General features: G+C 46.8%; 1 protein-coding gene across 1 annotated transcript in view; it reads left to right on the top strand.

Annotated features, from left to right (window-relative positions):
- The first annotated feature begins 895 nt into the window (after positions 1–895).
- The window catches only part of LOC146816783 (protein FAM204A-like), a 118,770-nt gene continuing 97,213 nt past the window's right edge, over positions 896–22,452 (top strand). The window contains exons 1-2 of the mRNA XM_085609569.1: positions 896–1,016; positions 14,661–15,099. Of these exons, the coding sequence (XP_085465695.1) occupies positions 896–1,016; positions 14,661–15,099 (560 nt within the window). The remainder of the gene's footprint in view (positions 1,017–14,660; positions 15,100–22,452) is intronic.

Here is a 22,452-nt window from a genome sequence, read left to right as displayed (position 1 = left end):
CCGTGCATTCCTCAGGGTCTTCAAAAAATCGTCCACTTGTTGCGGGTTCATAAAAAAATGTTGCTTTGCTTGATGAGTGACTCTCAACTTTGCTGGATACAGCAACGCGTAGTCAATTTGGAGGGCACGGAGTTTTTTCTTTACATCAATGAATTTACGCCGCTGTTCCTGGACGACAGGCGTGAAATCCGGATAAACGGTGAAGCTAACACCATCACATGAGAGTTGTTGGGTCTGGCGTGCGGCTCGCAGTGCAGCGTCCCGATCTCGGTAATTTAAAAGCCGTGCAATGATGGGCCTAGGTGGAGCTCCTGGTCTGGACCGCGGCCCAAGTGAGCGGTGCGCCCTCTCGACGATGAATTGCTTAGAGAACGCTTCTGATCCAATGGAGGCCAGGAGTATCTTCTCCACGTATTCTTCCATGCGCCCAGTGTTGGTAGACTCCGGCACACCCACCACGCGGATATTATTCCGCCGGCTGCGAGCCTCCAACTCCTCATTCTTAGCAGCGATAACTCTCAGGACATTATCCATTCTCGAAAGTTGCGTAGTATGCGAGGCAGTGGTGTCATCAGTATCAGAGATCCGCCTCTCAGCCTCAGTGATACGCTCTTCATGTACATCTATTTTTGCGCAAAAGCATCCATTCGCGATGAAAGGCGATCCACCTTGTCAACTATAGTAGCAAAGCCTTGCCTCATTTCCTGCATCAGCTGTTGTAGATCCGACGGCGGCGAGCCCGGGCCTGCGTCCGCCGCCGGCGGGCTGTGGGAGCCCCCCGCCTCCTGCGTACTCCGCAGCCCCTTCTTAGCCGCTGGGGCATCAAATGTAAGCTTAGGCTGCCTACTGTCTTGCTTACCCATCGTGGGCCTTCTGTAGAGAGGTGCTTGCAATGATGAGGGGGCGAAGTCCGCAGTCCACTCAGGCCGAACAAAGGCCAGTTCCCAGGCACACCCCAGCCACAGCCGACAACCGTATATCGGAGGGCCCGGGCTGGCACACTGAGGCAAAGACCGGTAAGGAGTGAGTCATCTATCCCCGCCGATACGGGGAGTGCATGCCGCCACTGCCCAGCAACATCTGCTTCGCCCGAAGCGGGAGAGCGGCCACGTAGTCAGAGCCCGCCTGCCGTCGCTGCACCTCCGTATGTTAGGAATGCCCTCGAGGGGGCCGATCGAGCGAACAGGCGGCGAGGCGGGCGCCCCACTCACGGTTCGTCAACAGTCTGTTACGCCCTGGGCCACCGGACCAGTGGCCACCAACCCCCGGCAACAGCAGTGGAACCAGGGCTCGGAAGTAGTCCAAGGGAGACGGATGGCCTCAGCAGGGGCCACGAAGGGGCAAGACGTGCCCAAGTGCCACCCAGGGCCCCGCTCTCAGCCGTCGATAGGGCCCACACAGTCAGGTCTGCGCCCCCGTGCCTCAACCACAACCTCCACCACTCGCGAGCCGAACTCCACGCAGCAATGTCGCAGCCACCATTCCTCCTCGCACCACATCTGCGTTCCCAGCGCGGCGGCCCGCCGCGCTCTCAGCCTGCAAGCACTGGGGGGCCCGAAGGTCCGGGGCCGGCCACAGCACAACAGCGTCCACTGGCCACACAGGTATGCGCAGCGATGTCCGACTCAGCAGTGTGGGGGGCGCCGGTCATCCACCAACCAGCCGCCTCGCTCTCTCAGTCCGGCGGGGGGGAGGAGGGAGGTCAGGCACCATGCCACCGGCCCGACACAGACGCGCCCCCCAGGCCGTGGATGCAACGTGGCGAGGCAGGGGGGGGCCAGACCTCCTCCCCGATAGTAACGCTCACCGAAAGCTCCAAGCCCCTCCGATCCGTGGCCGATCACACTTGCATGCCCTCCGGGGGGGGGACCAGGCTCAGGTCGTGTCCCACGTCTGCACGGCACCCTCCGCTCGCCGCCGGCAATCAGCCCTCGAAATCCAGGGGGTCCCGCACCAGCGATCCTCCCTCCAGGGCCCACCTGCCTCGTGGTGCGCCCCGGCCTAGCGCAGATCCGAGGTCCGGCCGCTCACTCCGCCACTCGGCAGCCCAGGGTGCGGTCCAACTCGCGCTGCCCCTAGCTCTGTCACGGCAGGTCCCACGGCACTCAAACTTTCACCGAGGCTGCAGGAAGAGGACAGCAACACCCGTATATGGTTTTTGTCGGGAAGGCAGTCAGTTGAAGAGGATAAGTGTAGGATTTCTGTTCCAGGCTGCAGGTGCCTCACATGAGTGCGGCCATGCTGCTTGTGCGCCCTCTAGCGCCCCCATCTCTTCTCAATCTTGTTCCACCCTAGTCAGGAGTCAATTCTCCCTTTCCAGTATCCTAAGGTGTAATTTTGTCAAATCTCCGGGTTTCGTCCTTCCTTTATGATTAAACCTTCAGACAAAGATTAATTTCTTAGACAACAATGCTAACCACCAAAGTCATTTAATTTTCTGAATCATACTCCTTTTTGTGGCTCAAGATCTCAAAGTTGTGACTCAAGCGCTGGTTCTAATAGGAACTCGCTATGGAAACTCAAATCTTTCTGACATTGTCAGCACTCGCTGTGCCCCACTAAAAGCATTCCTGCATCTGAAACACGCCTACTCTCCAGGTCATCCTGAAAACATCATCCCTATACTGTGTGCTTTCTGATGGCTCCCTATCTATAGCAAGACCACTTTCAAACTTTCTTGGCTCCTCAACATATTTCTTAATATGGGCAACCAGCACTATATGACAAACGTATTAAAGATCTCTGGAGGATTCCAAGCGATGTCATAATTTAGATGCTCTGCTGCTAGAAACCTCAGTATTCAACAGAAAATATACCTTTAACCAATCCTCCTCTTGTGTGCGCCTAGAATCTGGAATGCCGTCCATCATCTGTTTGTTCCCTCACCTCATTTGTTATCTTCAAACGAGAACTCAGATGCTGTCTCTTTGAGCACTACTTGCCCACACCTTCCATCTCATTAGGGGTTCCATACATCTCATCAGTGGTTCCATACATCTCATCAGGGATTCCATAGGTGTCTCCTCTAACTGATTATCTTTGGATCCTTAAAGAACTTAACATTCAGCTTGAATGATAACAATTTTTTTTTTATTCTCCTGCGAATTACCTTATCAATGTTTGTTTTGTTACTAGGAGAAAATCTATTGTATGACTCTGTAAAGCGCGTTGATGCTCCATGGCCCTGTGCGCGTGATATAACAAGTGCATGCATTAAATAAGCAGACCTGAGCATATCTGAAAAGTGTCATCAATATATCATCAAATTGCATTCAGAAGTTTTTTTTTTCCATTACATTAGTAGATGGTATTGATATTTAATTAGACTAACCCCCGCTGGGCTCCGGCACAGCACTGTAAAGAGTGCCGTAGGGAGAAATTCAGAATTGTGTACATCAATTGAATACCAATAGATTAGGTGATGTACGTAGGTTAGGACGTTGTTAGGGTCAAAGGGCAAGGCAAACTGTTTTTTTAAGGCTGTTGGACGAGGACTAATCAAATAAATAACTGGGTGAATGTAAGCAAATTGCATTTTCAAAGTTGTAACAAAGAATTCTAATGATCTACATTTCTGCAATCTTGTACAAAATTCTACACCAGCATTTTTGTTTCGAGTGCTCAAATCCTGACGAGCTCAATTTACGAGTTCTGGGAAGGCATCCGAATGCAGGGCCTGTCTCGCCTGATCAGCCACCATGCCAGCCAGCATGTTTTGTCGAAGCAGCAGCCAGTGCAGCAGCAGACGTGGCAGAAGTAGGTGCATATTAATTACCATTTCAGAGGCGGCTTTGCAGAACAGGCATTTTTGTGGCTGTTGATGAATGCACCAATATTTCCGCAGCGCCTTCTGCCTGCAGATATCCACTGTTCATATTTTTTTTTTAGCTTTTGAAGGAGTGTTTGTACAGTGCTGTGGGACAATGGCAGGGATGTGATCACAGCAATGTATTCAAAGAGCACACAGCTCACACTTCACCAGAACCCAGCACAGAGTGTCCTCCTCAGTTATTTTCCAAGGCAGAATCAGATGAAGCTTAACAATGATTAATAATCTCGCAGCCCTCGTATCTCCACGCTGCTGTAAAGTTAATGGCTTTTTGAGAAGTTAGTCATAAAAAAATGTAAAGCCTCTTTGAATGCTTTTGGTTCTGCTTTATTTCTTCCTACAGATTGTGCAGTCCCAGAGCATCGACGCTGCACTGCTCATTCCGGCACGGAGGAGAAGTGACACAATCTGCCATACGCTGTGTCGTGCCAGCTCCACAGTAAATTAAACTTCTGTAGGCTTTCAGTGATCATATCAGAAGTACATGGCAACAAACGGTTGTGATTTCTGCACTTGGCTGAGCTGCAGAGGTAGCACGATTGGTTTCATTCAGTGGTGTAGCAGGTGGGCCCTGGACATTATTGCAAGCAGTGGGGCCTTCTATCCACCAGTTAGGTGGCAAAAGACATGGATCCTGATTTTGAATGGGTCAGTGTTTTCCAACCCCTGGCCAATCCCATTTTTACACAGGAGTTAGAATTTTGAGAATTGTGATATTAACTACACCTGGAAACTCTGGGGGCATATTAGCAAGGGCGGTATCGCCGCTTTAGTGGCACTTTTTGCCGCTAAAGCGGCGATATTTCTAGCGCCCTTTTACCAAGGTGACACTAACAGCTGTTAGCGACAGCTTTATGGAGAAAGCAACCGTTTTGGTGCCGCTTTACATGTCAGCGATATTTATCGCTAATGACATGCAAAGTGAGCGTTCCTCCACACAACTCCTTGACAAGCACTCGCTGACCCAGCTTCGGGATATTAGCAAGTCTGCACAAGACCTGCGATGGGAGCTTGAAAGCAGAGATAAGCCCCCTTTATCGCAGGTTTTTAACACCTGCTAAAAATACAACTTAGCCATCTTTAACAAGGGAGGTGGATTGCATGGCTGAGTCCATGCCTGCCTATCAGCAAGGTTTGCAGTATCGCAGGGAAATCATTGCTTGTTTTCCCGCGATAAAGCATGTTATCATAGCTATCGCTGGATTCAATATCGCCTTGGAGATACGCGTTGCTAATAACGCACTATCTCGGCGGTAAAATCCAGTGATATCCTGCGATTAAAAAAATGAGTGCTAAGCAGGTTTTTCGATATTTATCGCAAAGCGTTGCTTATATGCCCCTGGGTGCTTTAAATACCTCACCCTTTGCTAAATATCAGCAGGTCAAACCTTTACACATGTGCAAATGTTACTCCGGGACTATTAAATATAAATTTGTTGGAGAGTTTATGGAGAACTTCTGTGGTTATTTGTGAAAATGTTCAACAATTAAATGAGTGGCATTTGTGATTTTGGCACAATGGCCGATATGTACAAAGGCATTTTGCATTTCTTAATGGTGTGAATCGCTATTTCGGGCCTTTTAGAAAATGCAAAATGACACATCGGGATGTACGAAATGCGTTTGCGGTGGTGCAAAAAGAGATTCCTACCAAGTAGAATTCTCATTTTGGTAATGGCAAAATAGGATATCGCAAATAGCGTTTTCCAAATGTGAATTGTAAAGCGCATGCACAACGGAATTTCCTAATTGCAACTAGTTGCAAAATGGCCATTTAGGAAATGCAATTACCATTAAATTTTATCCGGAGATTCCAAGGTGCAAACAATAAAAAGCACCCAAAATGCATCTGGCTCTTTCAGGATGGCCACCCTGTATGTTTTGGCTGTGATGCAGAGAAGGAGGAGGAGACAGAAGAGGATATTTAGGGTGAGGGTCACCCTGTTTGGATAGACTGAGGAGAATATCCATGAGAAGTACGGATTCAGTAGTCAGGATATACTTGATTGAATTGCTGAGTTACAACATCAGCTACAAGTCCCAACACTCAGAAGCAACAAGGTCCCACCACGTGTGCAGGTATTGTGCTGCCTACCCCTCTTAACCTCTGGCAATTACCAGGTGGCCATAGCAGTGGTGGGAGGCAGGAACCATGTTAAAAAGTGCCCTGTCCAGGTTCCTTCACAGGTTCCTGGACATCATGGTGAGCAATGTCAACCAATATATATCATTCCCCAATACCCCTTCTCACATTCATTGCAACAAACCAAACTGATGTTCTACACGGTAACGCAGTTCCCAAATGTAATTGGCTGTGTTGATGGTACACATATTGCCATATGTCCCCCCTCCGCAAATGACTACATATATACAAACAGAAAAATTTCACACTCACTCAATATGCAGGTAGTGTGTGATGCCACCTGTATCATTACCGACCTTGTTACCAGATGCCCAGGCACAACCCAAGACTCATTCATGTTCCGTCACTGTGGAATACATACCGGATTGGCACAGGGTGAATATGGTAATGGCTTCCTACTAGGTAAGAGAGTTGCAAACTCAATGCATACAGTGGCCAGGACGGTGTATATAATGTGACCTAATGCTGAACCTTCTTATCTCCTTAAGGTGACACTACTTCTAATGCTGTAAAATAATCTCCACTTGTGCCATACTGCACAATATCGCAATGAGGAAGGGTCTGCAAGACATCTCCATAGTGTCTGACTCCGATGATGACTTATCATCACTACAGGTGCAGCAGGAGGGTACAATTGCAGCAGAGGGATGCACATGATGCACAGAGATAACAAACAAATATTTCTGAGGTAAGAGATTTTAAAAGCTTCTAAGAATGAGACATCACACATGATGGTAGTGCTTGCTGCACAACTGAGTGACCAACTTTTATTCAGGTGGTTGCAACATTGCTGCAAGCAATAATTCACTGCATCCTTCTGAATGATAAATTCTTAACATAGGAACAACAAAGGAAAAAAGTTTTTTAAAAACACAAATGCAACTCATCACACTGAGTGTCTAGAGAGTCACTTCTTACGACCCCTTGGGTTTGGTGCTTTATCAGCATCACTGTGTTGTGGGACTAACGGCAAATCATTGCTAGTCATGTGGAAGCATGAACACCTGGTAGAGCATGGCTCGGGAGCAGACATGCCACTGAGACTGCACCGCTTCTCACTCTCAGGTGGGGACGGGATTTTGGGGATGCAGAGGTTGTGGGTCTGGATGTTCTCCAGTGAGTGTCAATTGGCCCACACCTACATCTTGCACCACAGCTGTTACCACACCTCAGCCTATGGATCACTGTACTTTCTGTGTCCAAACCAACATATCCCCAATTTTGTGCCCCCCAGTCCTGGCTGCTGTTGTTCCAGCACCACCCCCTCCAGTTTAGGCAGGAACCAGTGGGATGGGGCACACTGAGTTAAGGGCACAGGGTAGTGGGAGTATGGGCCATGGAAGGGAATCTGTGGGCCAGCTAAGTGAGGCCACTGGGCTCACTGTCACCCAGGCCACCATCAGCCAAGTCTTGGGATTCCTAAATCAGTCCCAGGATATGATGGGCCAGGTCCTTACAGAGCTCCAGGAGATGAAACAAATGCAGAGGTAGCACAGTATACAGATGGAGAACCTGAACTCCAATTTGGCTCCCTGACTGGGGTGCTACATGACATTTTTACCCATAAATGTTGGGATTTTCTAACACCATCTTCCCCTTTCTGTGGTCCTACAACATCTGGGGCAACAACATCTGCCTCTGCCACAGAAAAGGTGGCCCTGCCTCAAGAGGAAACACTTGCACCCACCTTAGTCCCTGCAACTGTGGATCCACCCCCCTGCCACGGTGTACACGTTCATCTGGACCAGCAGGCGAGAACGGCAAGACCTCCATCAGCACCAGCAAGAGATGCAGAACCTAACTTCCTCCAGTTTGTGACTACCATTCACTTTCTGGACTATTTTCTGGACACATTAACCTTTCTGATGCCAGTTGTACATTGGCCTTTAAATAATTTTGGCTTTTCAACAAACATTTCATCAACCAGGATTGATAATTTAAATGTGTTTTTCTTTTCCGCCTGTTTTAGTTTATTTGGTTTTGTTGAATAAAATAAAAAATAACAAAGTCAAAGACTGTTGTTGTATTTCTTTTCTCAATTTTCAACTTTTTATAATCCCATCATACATTTTAAAAAGTTCAATTAAAAAGATTGACTATTCATAAATAAACCCTTGTAGGTAATGGACTTCACTTCTTTAGTAAGATGATAAAAAAATGACAAAGAACGAAATTCAAAAACTAAAATATAATTTAATTGAAATAAATAAACGTTCATATTTTCTCCTAATACATTATAACCTATGCATATTTTCGAAAGTCATGCCATATTTTATTTTACAGTTCCAAACTTTGTCAACATGGAAAAACAGGAGATAACCAAATAAATAAGCTAAAATAGCCAAACTCTTCTTGATGGATGTCATCAGCTGAAGCCAGATCTTTGGCTTCATGATAGGAAACCCCCATCAAGAACATCATTAGTGAAAATAATGGCAGTACTCCCTTCTGTGACCAAAGGAACATTCTAATACCTGGTTGCAGTATCTGGTGGAATGTCACAACCAACTTTAAGCAATGTGCGAAAAGATATTTTTCCTTTAATAATGAGACACATCAACAGCTACATACAGTTAGCACAAAATGTGGATTTAGCCTATGTGAAGGGAGATTTGTATGCTTTGGGAGGCCTACCACATGGGGTTAGAGCAATGCATTAGCACATATTGCTTTGCTGGCAACAGTCAACAGAAAACAAGTACAATGCAATCTTAAAGATTTCCATTCAATTACAATGCAAGTTGTCTTCGTACCAGATTTGTACATCCAAAGTATGTGCGTCTCTTTCATAGGATCAACCCAGCATAGAACTGCAAATGCCAAAACATTGAAATGTCCAAAGTTTGGTTGGTTACATTATCAAATTTTCACATAACAAATTAATTACTTAGAGGGCACCTTTTCTAAGAACAAACAAAGATAAACAATGCAAATGGACACAGTATTCAATGTGTCAAAACTTTGATCAACAAATATCTTTGTGCCCAGGGTTTTCCTTAACTTGCCATTTCTAAAAAATGTCCAGCACAGATTGTCATCATCATTAGAATGAAAGTTGGTTTGAAAGTATTTTCAAAAACTGTAAATATTTACTCACACTCATGTGATGCAGTTGTCAATAACATCTTGGCGTAATTCATTTCCTTCCTCTTCACCATCATCATCTTCATTTTGCATTTCAACATCCTCATGCAATGGTTATTCATGGTCTTCATCATCAGCGATTTATGGGATCTTCCGTTGCAGATTGAAGAACCAGAACCTTTTGGACCTGGCGGCGCAGGGTACGCCCTCCGTCTTCTGGGTTCACCTGCTTCGATACACAGAGACACGGGACACTCTGTCGGCGTTAGAAGATTGGATTTATTTAGCTGCAGCTAGTACAGTTATCCTAGAAGTACACAAGTAGGTTCTCAGGAGACTGCCACTTTACTCTGTGGCGCATCAGATTAAATACTATACAATACAGATTTATTAACGAAACACACGCCCCAAGCAAAGAAGAAAAGAGCCAATAGGGTAAGTGGAAAACAAAGCAGAACCAGTAAGAAAGGTTCGAAAACAAAAAGAAGAGTCCGCTCCTCCAACTATGTTTGTCATCCCACCCCCGAACTGATTCATTAACAGACTTGCAGGTGGTGAGATACGTTTGTGTGTATTGGAGGACGGGCATGACACAAGAGAATGCTAGCAGGAGACAGTGAAGGCCAGTCGATAAGATATGATCAGGAAAGAATGGTGTGAGCCTACAGATAGTTGAAACAGGGATTAGGAGAGCCAGACACGGATTAGTGTACTCGGCAAGTCCAAACACCAGCCTCGCAAACAAGGCCGAGGACGTATTTTGACACCAAGCTTCGGGAAAGGCAGAATAGACCTCGTTCGCCGTGCTGCCTGAGTGATGGCAACACAAAATGGCGGCGGGTTACAAAATGGCGGGTCGATTCGATCGTGATTGAAAATCGAAGTTCCTCAGACCCTCCTTTTGCCAGAACTCAGGCAAGACAGACTCACGTTAATCTGAGTCCACATCAATAGCCATGAGATCATCAAGCTGTAGCATCATCCTTATGTTTTCTGCTACTTGAGGTTCGGGTCTTGAAATGCACATAGTGGCACAAAGATCACAGATAGCGGGACCACAGTGCATACAAAGGCAATAGGAAAATATGATTGTCAAAATCACTCCAAGGAATGTCAATACTTTCCAACCCCATTTGGACAGTAGTCCCCAAAACCATTCCGTTAAGGACCAATCTCCTTCGTCCTGACGAATAGACTCGGAGATTATATGCAACTTGGAAATCGCTTGGTATACTGTTGGAGCGTCATTAGGAATAAAAATACAACAGCGTGACCCGATCAATTTACATACTCCACCACGATCGGCAAGAATAAAGTCTAAGGCAACTCGATTTTGTAAGGTCATAAGACGATCCGCCTGTAGTTCCGCCGTGATATTACTCAAGGCTCCTACAGTGATGTCTATTGTAGTCTCTACAACACGGACCAGTTGCCTTATATTTCTGCTGTTGGCCATTGGACCCCAGAAAGGAAGAAAACCTTTAAGGAAATCTCCTCCTTCTTGTCCCGTGGTGTCTTTGGAGTCAATAATTCCTCGGCTGAGACGGGTTCGGTGATAATTGGCAGAAGCAGTGTAAGTAGGAGGAAGAAGGAAAGCTATGTAGCAGGTACCAGAGAAACCCGTTGGCAACCAGGTATAAGCTCTATCATAGCAAATGAAATAGGTGCCTTGGGACGGTACTAGAGGAGGCGAGTTCAGGGAGGAATAAATGCATGTGTAGGAGCAGTTACTCTTTGGTGCAGTGTCAGAAGAGCGATCGTTTATTTTTAAACAGAAGTTACCTTGGTGCGGTATAGTCCAGATTGGTGACGATTTCTCTTTTCCCATTTTATTATTAAGACTCAACATGTATTGGGTGACGTTCCAATTGGTGTATGCTTTTCTCTCATCAATAGAAATCTTGCTATTCTCCATGATTTTAGCCATAACCACCATACCCTTAATCAAAGAACTATGACTGAAATCCGGATAATTAATTTGTGAAGCAACAGACCGTCTGAATTTACTTTGATACGCATTTGAGAAAATAACGAAGAATGCCCAAGCGGAACCCTCATAGGAGAAAGGGAGAGCTAAATATGGTATTCCTTTTTTCAGTAGTATGTGGCATAAGACCACATACCCAACAATCAGTTGTGTTAACTACTAGTTGATGCTGGTGTAATAGTTGAACAAAAGAATTATTGTAATACTCGGTTCTTCTGACAAGTTCATGTGAAGGGAAAGTATGGAAAAGGTGTGGAGAGATAGTAGAAGAAGGCATAGAAAAGCAAGGGGTGGTGTGTCTTGGCTGCAAAACTATCCAACCAATAATCGCCAGAGCAATACATAATGATATCAAGATACATAGGGTTATACTGTAACGACTGTACATTATATTACAAGATGCTTTCTTTATTTCATTTCTTCTCTCTTCAATACTGGGTGTAGTTTCCATTTTCACTAGTGGATGCTCACGGCAATCTTCCTCAATCACTAAAATCACGATGCTCAACCGTCCTATGACACTGAAAGATCCTGCAGACCTATTGTCACTACTCAGGTCGTGACCTAGACTCCTTCCATGACCCTGCAACCTAAACAGAACACTACACAAGGAGAAGAAAGTCTCAAATGTTCTTTTGCCGGGGCCTAAGATGGTAACGCTCTTTCCCTAGAACACTCTGATCTTGAAACAATGTTCTTGGTTCAGTCGTATTTAAGCGACGATGCAATGGAATCGCTTCCTGTAAAATGTCGTCGTCCTCTTTCTCAGACAATGTCCCATTCAGGTGTGCATCGCTAAAGGGTATGAATCGTGGAACTGTTTCGCCTTCGCAGTCACCAATCCCTCTGCGAACCCACTGATCGAAAGGCAAGGGCAAAGGTACTTTCTTGCAGTGCACACCGTGAACCCAATTTTTCTTTCCTTCAACTTTAATTGCTGTCCTCGTGGTAAGAAGGACCATTCGGGGCTTCCGCCATCTGGGCTCCAAATTCTTCTTCCTCTGAAAATTGCGGATGCAGACCCAGTCACCTGGACGGATGGAGTGACCTGGATCTGTGGAAGCCTCCGGCAAAGCACTCCGAACCTGTCGATGAAGGACATGCAATTTAGTTGTAAGGTCATGCAGATAGTCAATTAACATTGGGTAGGGCAAATCTGAGAACTTTTTAGGAGGAGGTATTCCCCATATGTTGGCCGGATGGCCAAACACCACTTCGTATGGGCTAAGTCCCAGACGAGAGTGTACCGCAGTTCTGGTGGATAGCAAAGCTAACGGCAAAGCATCAGGACGATTAAGTCCCGTACTTGCTTGAATTTTCGCTAACTTTAGTTTCAAGGTCCCATTGTAGCATTCCACTAAACCTGATGATTGGGGATGATTTTCCGCATGGAACTTTTGCTTGATTCCAAGACCTGCACAAACTTTCTGCATGACTTGGCCAACAAATTCGCTCCCATTGTCACTCCAGACAATGCGCGGCAATCCAAATCTGGGAAAGAATTCTGTTAGGAGGATTTTGGCTGTGGACAAAGCTGTGTTGTCTTTCAAAGGGTAGGCTTCTATCCATCTCAAAAAGGCACATACTACCACCAGAACATATTTGAGGTTGTTGCATCGATCCATGTGAATGTAATCGATTTGCAACACTTCAAATGGGTATGTCGGAGGAGCAAAGTGACCTGCTGGAGTGGGGGTTCCCTTTCCTGGATTATAGATTAGACAAACAATACAATGCTTTACTATGTTGTCTGCACATTTCGGGATGCTTTCATTCTGCCAAACTGGAGCTAAAAGTTTACAAATGCCTTTTGCACTAAGGTGAGCTGGACCATGAGCCATAGTAACCACTGGGAGTACATAAGCATCCGGTAACAACCAACGTTGGTGTTCGGATAATTCTACCCAACAACCCATCTCATTTAACATTCCCGTACTTTCTTTCCACAAGCTCAGTTCTCTTTCTATAACCTCTTTCTGAATCGTTTTCACGCTTTCCACTGTATTCTCACACATTCCTCTCTCTCTGACCCAATTTGCAGGATCTGCCATATACATTCGACTCATTGAATCTTTTGCTGTTTTCTTTGCTGTTTCATCAGCAAATGCATTTCCTCGTCCAACATCATCCGTAATCTTCTTGTGAGCATTACACTTCATTATCGCTATTTGGACAGGTAAAGTAAGTGACTCAAGGAGATCAGTCACTAACTGACCATGCTGTATCTTAGTGCCATGTGAAGTTAGGTAACCCCTCTCTTTCCAGAGACGCCCAAAATTGAATGCAGCACCAAAGGCATACTGAATGTCAGTGTACACGTTCACTCTTTTCCCTTTTGATAGTACACAAGCTCTCGTCAGTGCTATCAACTCTGCTGCTTGTGCTGAGTTGTGTCTAACACGCGCAGTTTCCACAATCGTATGTAAGGTAGTTACAGCATAGGCTGAAACCGTATCCCCATTAGGCATCTTAAAACAAGAACCATCTACCCATAGAGTTCCATCTGGATTCTCTAACGGTGTGTCCCTCAAATCAATCCTTCCTTTTGTCTCTTCCTCAGTACGGAAGAAACAGTCATGTTGATCCTCAACACTCTCCTCATTTGGAAGGGGCAACAAGGTAGCTGGATTCAGAGTATTGCATCGTTTGATGTGTACGTGACTAGCCAATAGCGTCAGCTCATAACCAGTTAAACGTGCACTAGTGAGATGTTGTGTCTTTGTCCTATTCAGTAAAGTATCCACTGCATGTGGCACCATGACCACAAGAGTGTTATCTAACACTATCCCAGCGGACTGACGAATAGAAATCGCTGCGGCTGCTGTGGCTTTGAGACAACTAGGCAATGCTTTAGCTACGGGATCTAGCGTAGCCGAAAAATAAGCACATGGCCGCTGTCTATCTCCGAATTGCTGTGTCAAGACTGATAATGTACAACCTTCTTTCTCGTGAACATACAGCGTAAAAGGCTTAGTGTAATCTGGGGTACCTAGTACAGGAGCAGAACACAGAGCAGTACGCAAATCAGTGAAACTCTTTTGGCACTCGTCAGTCCAAGGAAGGGGCTGAGGCGTATCTTTTAAAGTGAGTGCCAACAGGGGTTTGGCAATCAAAGAGAAGTTAGGGATCCACTGTCTACAATAAGAAGTGATTCCCAGAAAAGCACGTACTTCCCTTTGCGTGGATGGCACAGACATTTGCGCAATCGCATGAATTCGTTCTGGTGTAAATCGTCGTCCCTCCTTTGATAGGAGATGACCCAGGTAGGTGACCTCTCGACAAACATACTGTAGTTTGGAAGGTGAAACCTTGTGATTTAGCTGACGACATCGATGAGGAGGAGCCAGGGGCCACTATACAGAACGAGGTCCCCCAAGCGGAGCCTATACCTTCACAGGCGCGGTGTTGATTTCAAAAGAGCTGGGATGAAAGTCCAAGAAGTCCCTCCGATGGGCAGCAGCACCAGCCGAGATCACAGATGTATCCTTTCCATCTATTTGTCTCCCAAGTAGCTAACTGGTCACTCAGTTCCTCTGCTTTTTCAACGTCTCCTCCATCCACTGCTTGATCTATGCTGACTTCCAAGCCTGACTTTTGAAGAATCTTGTTGGTCACAGGTGGCTCAGAGGCTGAGCATCCGCTAGGAGAGTCAAGGGCTTGCCCCGCTGGAGTGTCTGCAAACCAGTGGCATAAATTTCAAGAGTTACAGAAGAAAAATGTTGAAATTAAAAGCCTAGCAAATTTTCGAGTACGAGGTCGAAGAAGGAAACGTCGAAGAAAAGGTGTTACAGGTAAACTTGAAGAATCTCAGACAGGAAGCTGTGAGAGCCAACCATCAAAAGATGATGCCCCCATGGAGGAGCTCAAGCAGTTCTTTGGCATAAATGACCGATTTGAGCCACCTGTGACCAACAAGATTCTTCAAAAGTCAGGCTTGGAAGTCAGCATAGATCAAGCAGTGGATGGAGGAGACGTTGAAAAAGCAGAGGAACTGAGTGACCAGTTAGCTACTCGGGAGACAAATAGATGGAAAGGATACATCTGTGATCTCGGCTGGTGCTGCTGCCCATCGGAGGGACTTCTTGGACTTTCATCCCAGCTCTTTTGAAATCAACACCGCGCCTCGCGGCCCCCGCTTCGCGGGAGCCGCTCGAGGGACCGGGACTCTGCTGCAGTCACTTGGGGAATTGTTGCTGGTGTGCTGACACTGACCCTGCAAGAACCGGCGTATTCAGGACTGCGAGGACCAGGGTGCTGTGCACGAAGCAGATCAGCCGCACCTGGTCCTCTTCCTGACTCCTCCCCCAACACCTTAAACAGGCGGTGCAGCCCCCTGATCGTGGGCTCCATCTGTGATCTCGGCTGGTGCTGCTGCCCATCGGAGGGACTTCTTGGACTTTCATCCCAGCTCTTTTGAAATCAACACCGCGCCTCGCGGCCCCCGCTTCGCGGGAGCCGCTCGAGGGACCGGGACTCTGCTGCAGTCACTTGGGGAATTGTTGCTGGTGTGCTGCCACTGACCCTGCAAGAACCGGCGTATTCAGGACTGCGAGGACCAGGGTGCTGTGCACGAAGCAGATCAGCCGCACCTGGTCCTCTTCCTGACTCCTCCCCCAACACCTTAAACAGGCGGTGCAGCCCCCTGATCGTGGGCTCCATCTGTGATCTCGGCTGGTGCTGCTGCCCATCGGAGGGACTTCTTGGACTTTCATCCCAGCTCTTTTGAAATCAACACCGCGCCTCGCAGCCCCCACTTCGCGGGTGCCGCTCGAGGGACCGGGACTCTGCTGCAGTCACTTGGGGAATTGTTGCTGGTGTGCTGACACTGACCCTGCAAGAACCGGCGTATTCAGGACTGCGAGGACCAGGGTGCTGTGCACGAAGCAGATCAGCCACACCTGGTCCTCTTCCTGACTCCTCCCCCAATACTGTTGCCCTCCATTATATGAACGTCTCCCTGCCTACTCGCGCTAGCGGGACGCGCGCGGGACGCAGCCCGGGGCGAAGACCGGGCAAAGAGCGGGCCGTTTGAGGCCGTTCGAGGTCAGCGAGGTCAGGTCGGGGCTACCCTCTTTTGTATATCATTTTAACAGTTCTGTTGCTCCTTATTTGTTGATTAGTTACTATTTCTTACCCACAGTCTAGCCAGGGGGTTGCCGTTGTTGTTTACCAAGCTATGTCTACAAGGCAAACACGGAGCAAGGCCGCAAATGGCGGCCCCTCAATCATTGGTCCTATGGACGATTTTATTACTCGTACTAACACAGCCATAGACTATGAGATTTCTAAACTCCAGACTCGAGTTTCCCTGGAACTGGCATCCGCTAGGAGATTGTCCCAGGTAATTGATCAGTCAAAAAAATCTTCCCTAGGCCATATAGCTACTGTGGTTACCCCGGTGCGCCCACCTATCCCCCACTGTGTAGTTGCACAGGTTGATGTTCATCACACCCCGGTTCTCCCCACATTGACCCAGGATAGTGCAATGAATTCTCTTAATACGCCTTTTAAGCAGGATGTTAGTTCTAATAATTCTACCTCTGCTATGTTTCCACTCAGGCGCTCTATTAACAAAAAATATCAACCCAAAAAAAGATGCACCTCCCGGTCTGCATACGGTCGCAAGAAGGCTAAAATTGTGGTTGCACAATACCCGAATTTGACTAGTGCTCCGGCATTAAATTCCATAGAAGGGCGTGTGCCCAGGGATCAACCACATCATGTGGGAGCTAAAGAGGGTCCAGTCTCTGCTCCCTTGACTGCTTCTACGGTCACGGAGTCAGAGGTTGAGGTTGAGGGCCTACATGTAGAGAATGGGGAAAGTAATGAAGGAGAATTCATAGGTTTAGTTTGGGAAACCCTCAAAAAACTTCTTACTCCTCTCGATCTTAGACTCTCACGTATTGAGAATAATCTGCTCGAGATGGAAAAGAGCATCATTGCTCTGGCCACTCTCGGCCTGAGAAGTCTAGAAAACCAGGGTTTTCCTGCTGTTGAGCCACCCCCCATGGTTTAACCCCTCAAGTCCCGCAAACCTCCCTTCCTGTCCCCGCCACTGCACGTTTGATTCCTACATCAGGGACTGTGGGTGTGGATCCTACTAACACCGCCTCCATACCTAAGGCTCTAAAGCGTCCTACCCCCCAACTATTAGCTAAATCCAAAGTTGGTGCACCGCGTAGGCCCCCTCCTAGCGAAGTGGCGTTACATTCATCTAAGAGCCCTCCTGCTAAGAACAACTTTAGAGGGGGTTACATTGATCTCCCTCCAGAGGCCAATGATCATGTGGTTGTGCTGACGGGTGTCCCTGAGTTAGGAAGTGGCCATCATGAGAACTATGAGTCTCTGAAGAACTGGACAGTTCATTGGCTTAACGTGAATAGACCAATCCCTATTGGACAGAGAAGTAGAATCTTGATGGTACGCAGAACCCCCTGGGTGGGCCCCTCAAAGAAATCTAGTCCCGGGGACTGTATAGTGGTGACCTTTGAGGACCCTCACACGGCACATTACATCTGCTCCTGGCCTACTGGTGAAGGTTCTCTTGTTACACCAAGGCCATTGCCCTTTTTTTACCCTCCGTGTCCTAGTTACACACGGGAAGAGAATTGGTCTGTTGTACACCACCATAACTGGAGGAGCCATCCCAAAAAAGTTCAAGATTCATGTATAAATTGGTATGGTTTCTCCACCTCGAATCGGTTTGCTGGGCTTGAGGAGGTAGATTGACTCGTATGCCAACCGGTTCCCCAGGTCCCCTTATTACAGGCCTTGGGGCACAACGACTCTTCTCTTGTAGTGTTTGTTCCTTCGGTTGTTAGCTCCCTTAGTCTAGAGGGAACGTTTTCTGTTTTACCTATAGAGGAGAGTTTGTATACGCCATGTATTTCCGACTCCCAAGTAGTAGGGGATCAACTGAATCCATCTTGTACGATCCCCTTGCCTCCAATTCAGGATGTTTTGCCAATTCAAAATGTTTCATCAATCAGGAGGTTGTCTGATGTAGCAATAGCACCCTATCACCACCAGTTTGAGCAACAACCTAGGCTAAACAGATCTACTGCGGAGGGGGTAGGACCTGCGTCCATTCTGGCCACACTAGATAATCCTCCAAGGGAGTGCAGGTAAAAAAGCCAGTACCACCCAAGTGTATATCAGCTGCCACCAACCATCAGATGTGTCATGTCTTGGTTATGGGGACAGTAGTCATTGATGATGAAAGGAGTGCTGACCGGGAGCGCGTACTGGCTCCTCTTACCTTGGCTCTCATTGCCGTTTCAGGGCGCCGCCTGTTCACCGCCTCCTCGCAGCTGAGAATACTGGGAGAACCGCTTCGAGGTTGAAGCGCTCGCACAATCTCCCTGTCACCTGACCCACAGTGCGTTGTTGCTAACGCGAAGCATCCGAACAGCGGAGAACGTTCAAACTCCCGCAGTTAGGGAGAAGAGCTCGCACAGACTCCCAGTCACTTGCCCCACGGCGCGTTTTTTAGCGCTAAGTTTCTGCACTCCCCAGAACACGAGGACACCTATATCGTGGGGTTGTACAGGATCCTTTGTTTTGTACTCCAGTCGATGCTCAGGAGCTGTGGGAAGCAGGAGAACATTGCTCGACTAAACTCGTTCCTTGGTGACGTAACCAAGGAAGAACAGGTTATGAATCCTGCTCCTACAGTCTGAACGCTGCACAACTGGAGATAAGTACATTCTCTGTACTGGCTGTGTACTGAGTTTTTGACCACGCTAGGGTGATTCCTGAAACGTACCTGTGAGGCTTCTTGCTGGCTGCCGCGTCTCCCTCCCGCCATCGGCCGCAGTTTCGATCGCTGTGTGGAGGGAGCGCACGAAGGGACTGCAATACCCAGGTTCCCCTGGGGCACAGAAGCGGAAGCGGAAACAACGCATCTTGCGCGCCCGGAGGCGCTACTTAACCGACCACGACCCCCGCGACGCGGGACGCGCGCGGGCGACGCCGGGAGAAGCCCGGGACAAGGGACCGTCTGTGGCCGTCCGGGGCAGGACGAGGCTGGGCTGGGCCCCCCCCTTGCTTCGCCAAAGCCGTACAGGTATTTACATAAATCATGGTGAAACGCACGAAACCTATACCTGCTAATACTGCTACCCCTATCGAGCTGCCCACATCGATTGATGTATTACTGGCTAATGCCCTCACCATGGTTACCAACGAAATTGCGGACACCGAACGTAGGATGTCCTTTGGACTTCCTACTACTACCCTGTTAAACTCCCAGTCCCTTAATGATTCTCCTACTTTGGGTCTCCCCCTCTCCCCTACAGTAACAGTCATCAAAACATCAGCACAAACTGATAATGTAACTTCCATTACTGATACAACCAGCTTGGTGACTGTACCTGGAACTGTTCAACTAGCGAAATCCGCACCAGACAAAACAACACGTCCTGTCACAACAACAAGGGAGAAACGTAAGAGAGGCCCAGTGAAATGTACCATAAACAAAAGGAAACAACCAAGTCACAGCAGAAACCAACCCACCCCACACAGTTTATGGAACAAAAATAAAGGAAATGACTGTGAAATAGTGTTATCAGGCTCCATTGAGGATTTATCTTCGCAACTTTTACCATCGGATGAAGGAGCGGGAAGACCTACCGTTCCTGCCTGTAGTCCAGAGCCTCCTGCCCGGGATAAGGGTATATGTGAGGTCGTTAGACTATGTGATGAGATTGACAATTCGGTCAGTACCCAGACTGAGCATACTGATCGCAATATCCAATCCAAAGTCAATGGTAACCTGGTTGAAACTATCGTTGATACCATTTTTAAGCAAGTCGAAATTCAAATAGCTAAGCAATTTAATCTCGTTTTTAAAAGACTGGACAAAATTGAAACCCTTGTGAAAAAAGAGGAAATTAAAAGGAAAGGCACTATGAGTGTGGATGTCGCCCGGGGTGAAAAAATTATGAACAAATTAGAATCATTATGCAATGATCTGAGGGAGGGAGGTTTGACCATTACTAATGACTCTGGCCATAGTAACACTAAAAGCTTAACAGCGGTTAAAGCCGTTCCTTCTAGCAGTACTTCAACCAATATCCAACCCGCACTGACTAAGGGCCCAAATTATGATTCTTTTGGAGCAGCAGGAAGAGCTATTACTAACACTGTGAGCTCGGACGCCAATCCTACTACCACTCCATCAGTAACCCGAAAAGATAGGACAGGCAATAAACCGGAAAGTGTAAGCGCAAGTAGAGGTGCGACAGTAAGAAATAGCACCACTAATAACTTAGGACCATCACTTCACTTACCCCCAGAAGCCTGCCCATATGTTCTTGTGCTAGCTGGTGTACCAGCCCTTAATGAAAACCAAAGTGAGTCATGGCAACAATTGCACAATAAATGCACTGATTGGCTGACTAAACATAAAGGGGCAAGGTGGAACATATCTAATGAGATTATATCAACTCGTCGGGTAAGCTGGGTGGGCCCACAACACAAAAATATCAGTGGGGACTGCATAGTGATTAACTTTCGACACCCGAGTTCAGTAAGATTCTTTTTAGACACACATAATACCTATGCCAATACATCGACTGCAATAACTCTTCACCCACTGGGCCATTTTTATAGGCCTCCACACAGAATATTCCAAACGGCCCCTAACACAATTCCTTTATTCAACAGATTTTCCGCCCTATCTGAATTAGGCAGCCTAGATTGACCACTATTAACTTTCTCCACTACACTGGATAAGGCTACTAGTACAATGCCTTTGGAAAGGGCAAAATTTATAAACACTTCTGAGTCCTGTCCAGATGGATTAATTTCACCCCTTGTAGTACGCCCCTATCTCCCCATTGCCCAGCCTTTTCGCATTACTAATCCACCAATTGATACTCTCAGTATCATTAGTTGGAATATTGCTGGCCTCTCAAGTAAGATGAAAATTAAAGAATGGGTCACATGGATAAGCCATTTTGATGTGGTAATGTTGCAGGAAACATGGTGTACATGTCCTCAATTACTAGAGGGCTTTTTTGCCCATAACCTTACTGCTCTGCCCTCTGTTTCGGGGCGACCAAGTGGTGGTTTATCCATCTGGGCAAAAGTTTCTAAAGATGTGAAAATTGAACCTTTACATGTGGTCAGTAAACATCTGATAGCTGTGAAATATGTTGCAAGGTTAAGAATTTGTCTTATAAACTTTTATAATAATGATTTTATTAACCATCCAAATCCTACTTTTTTGGAACTGTTTAATTTTATTGATGAAGTTGCAAATGGGGAAAAGTTTGGCCAATTTGATGGCATTTGTGTTGGTGGAGACTTTAATGCCCACATCCACCAAACATCATTGCCCTGTAGACGAGGTACCGAATTATTGGATTTATTACATAGCAGGGATTTAGATGATGTAATGAGCCTATGTGGATCCTCCGAGGGAATTGAGCCGGCCCCTACTTACATTGGCCGTGGTAGTTCATCTACGATTGATTACATGTTCACCTCTTCCCGCCTTAGTGAAGTGTTATTTGGCTCTGAGGTTGTTAATAGCCCATATAGTGATCATCTGCCCATAGTAATCCAACTTAAATCTATCAATAAACCTATAGGCCCTTGTGAGACAGGAGCCCAAAATATCACTGTCTCTACAGACAGGCTTAGGATTGTCTGGAGAGGGGTCGACAACCGTGAGATCCTATCTACTGTGATCAGGAATAATCCTCTGTTGATCTCCAAATGTTTAGCACTCGATGGCCCCGACATAATTAAGTCTTTTTGTGATTTATGCATAGCTATAAAAAGGGCAATATCCAGACCGTCAAAAGAACATAACGTAACCGACCAAAGATGGTTTGACACCAATTGCTCGAGGGCCAATAGAGAACTTAGAAAGGCCTTGGCAGTTAAACCCCGTGATGTGCCCCTTGTCAGTTCACTGCGCTTTAAATATAAACACGCACTAAAAGTCAGAACTGAGGAGCTTTTAATAAGTCACTGGGATAACCTAACGAAATCTGCTGCCCTAAAAGACTCAACCGGGTTTTGGAGAAACGTAAAGAACTTGAGAGCCCTGGGAAGTAACATCACCCCAATCAACTGCAATATCACAGGAGACTCATGGGTCACCCACTTTTCGAAATTATACGCGGGAGATGGTGATCATACCGAGGATAATTTCCCAGACAGCACCATCGTTATAACACTAGAGGAGGTAGAGGAAGCCATTGGAAATAGTGCCGGTAATAAGGCACCAGGCCCGGATGGCCTGTCCATCGACCAGATTAAATCCAATATAAGATTCTGGGCCCCCTTACTCTGTAATCTTTTTAACAACTTGAGTAAGAAATCTATCCCCCCGACTTGGTCCAGTAGTACTATTGTACCTATTTTCAAAAAGGGAAACAGGTTGGACCCGGGGTGTTA

This window comes from Triturus cristatus, chromosome 6 (genome assembly GCF_964204655.1).
Source record: "Triturus cristatus chromosome 6, aTriCri1.1, whole genome shotgun sequence".
Taxonomy (NCBI): domain Eukaryota; kingdom Metazoa; phylum Chordata; class Amphibia; order Caudata; family Salamandridae; genus Triturus; species Triturus cristatus.
Note: the sequence above shows the minus strand (reverse complement) of the source record. Positions and strands in the feature narration are given on the sequence as shown.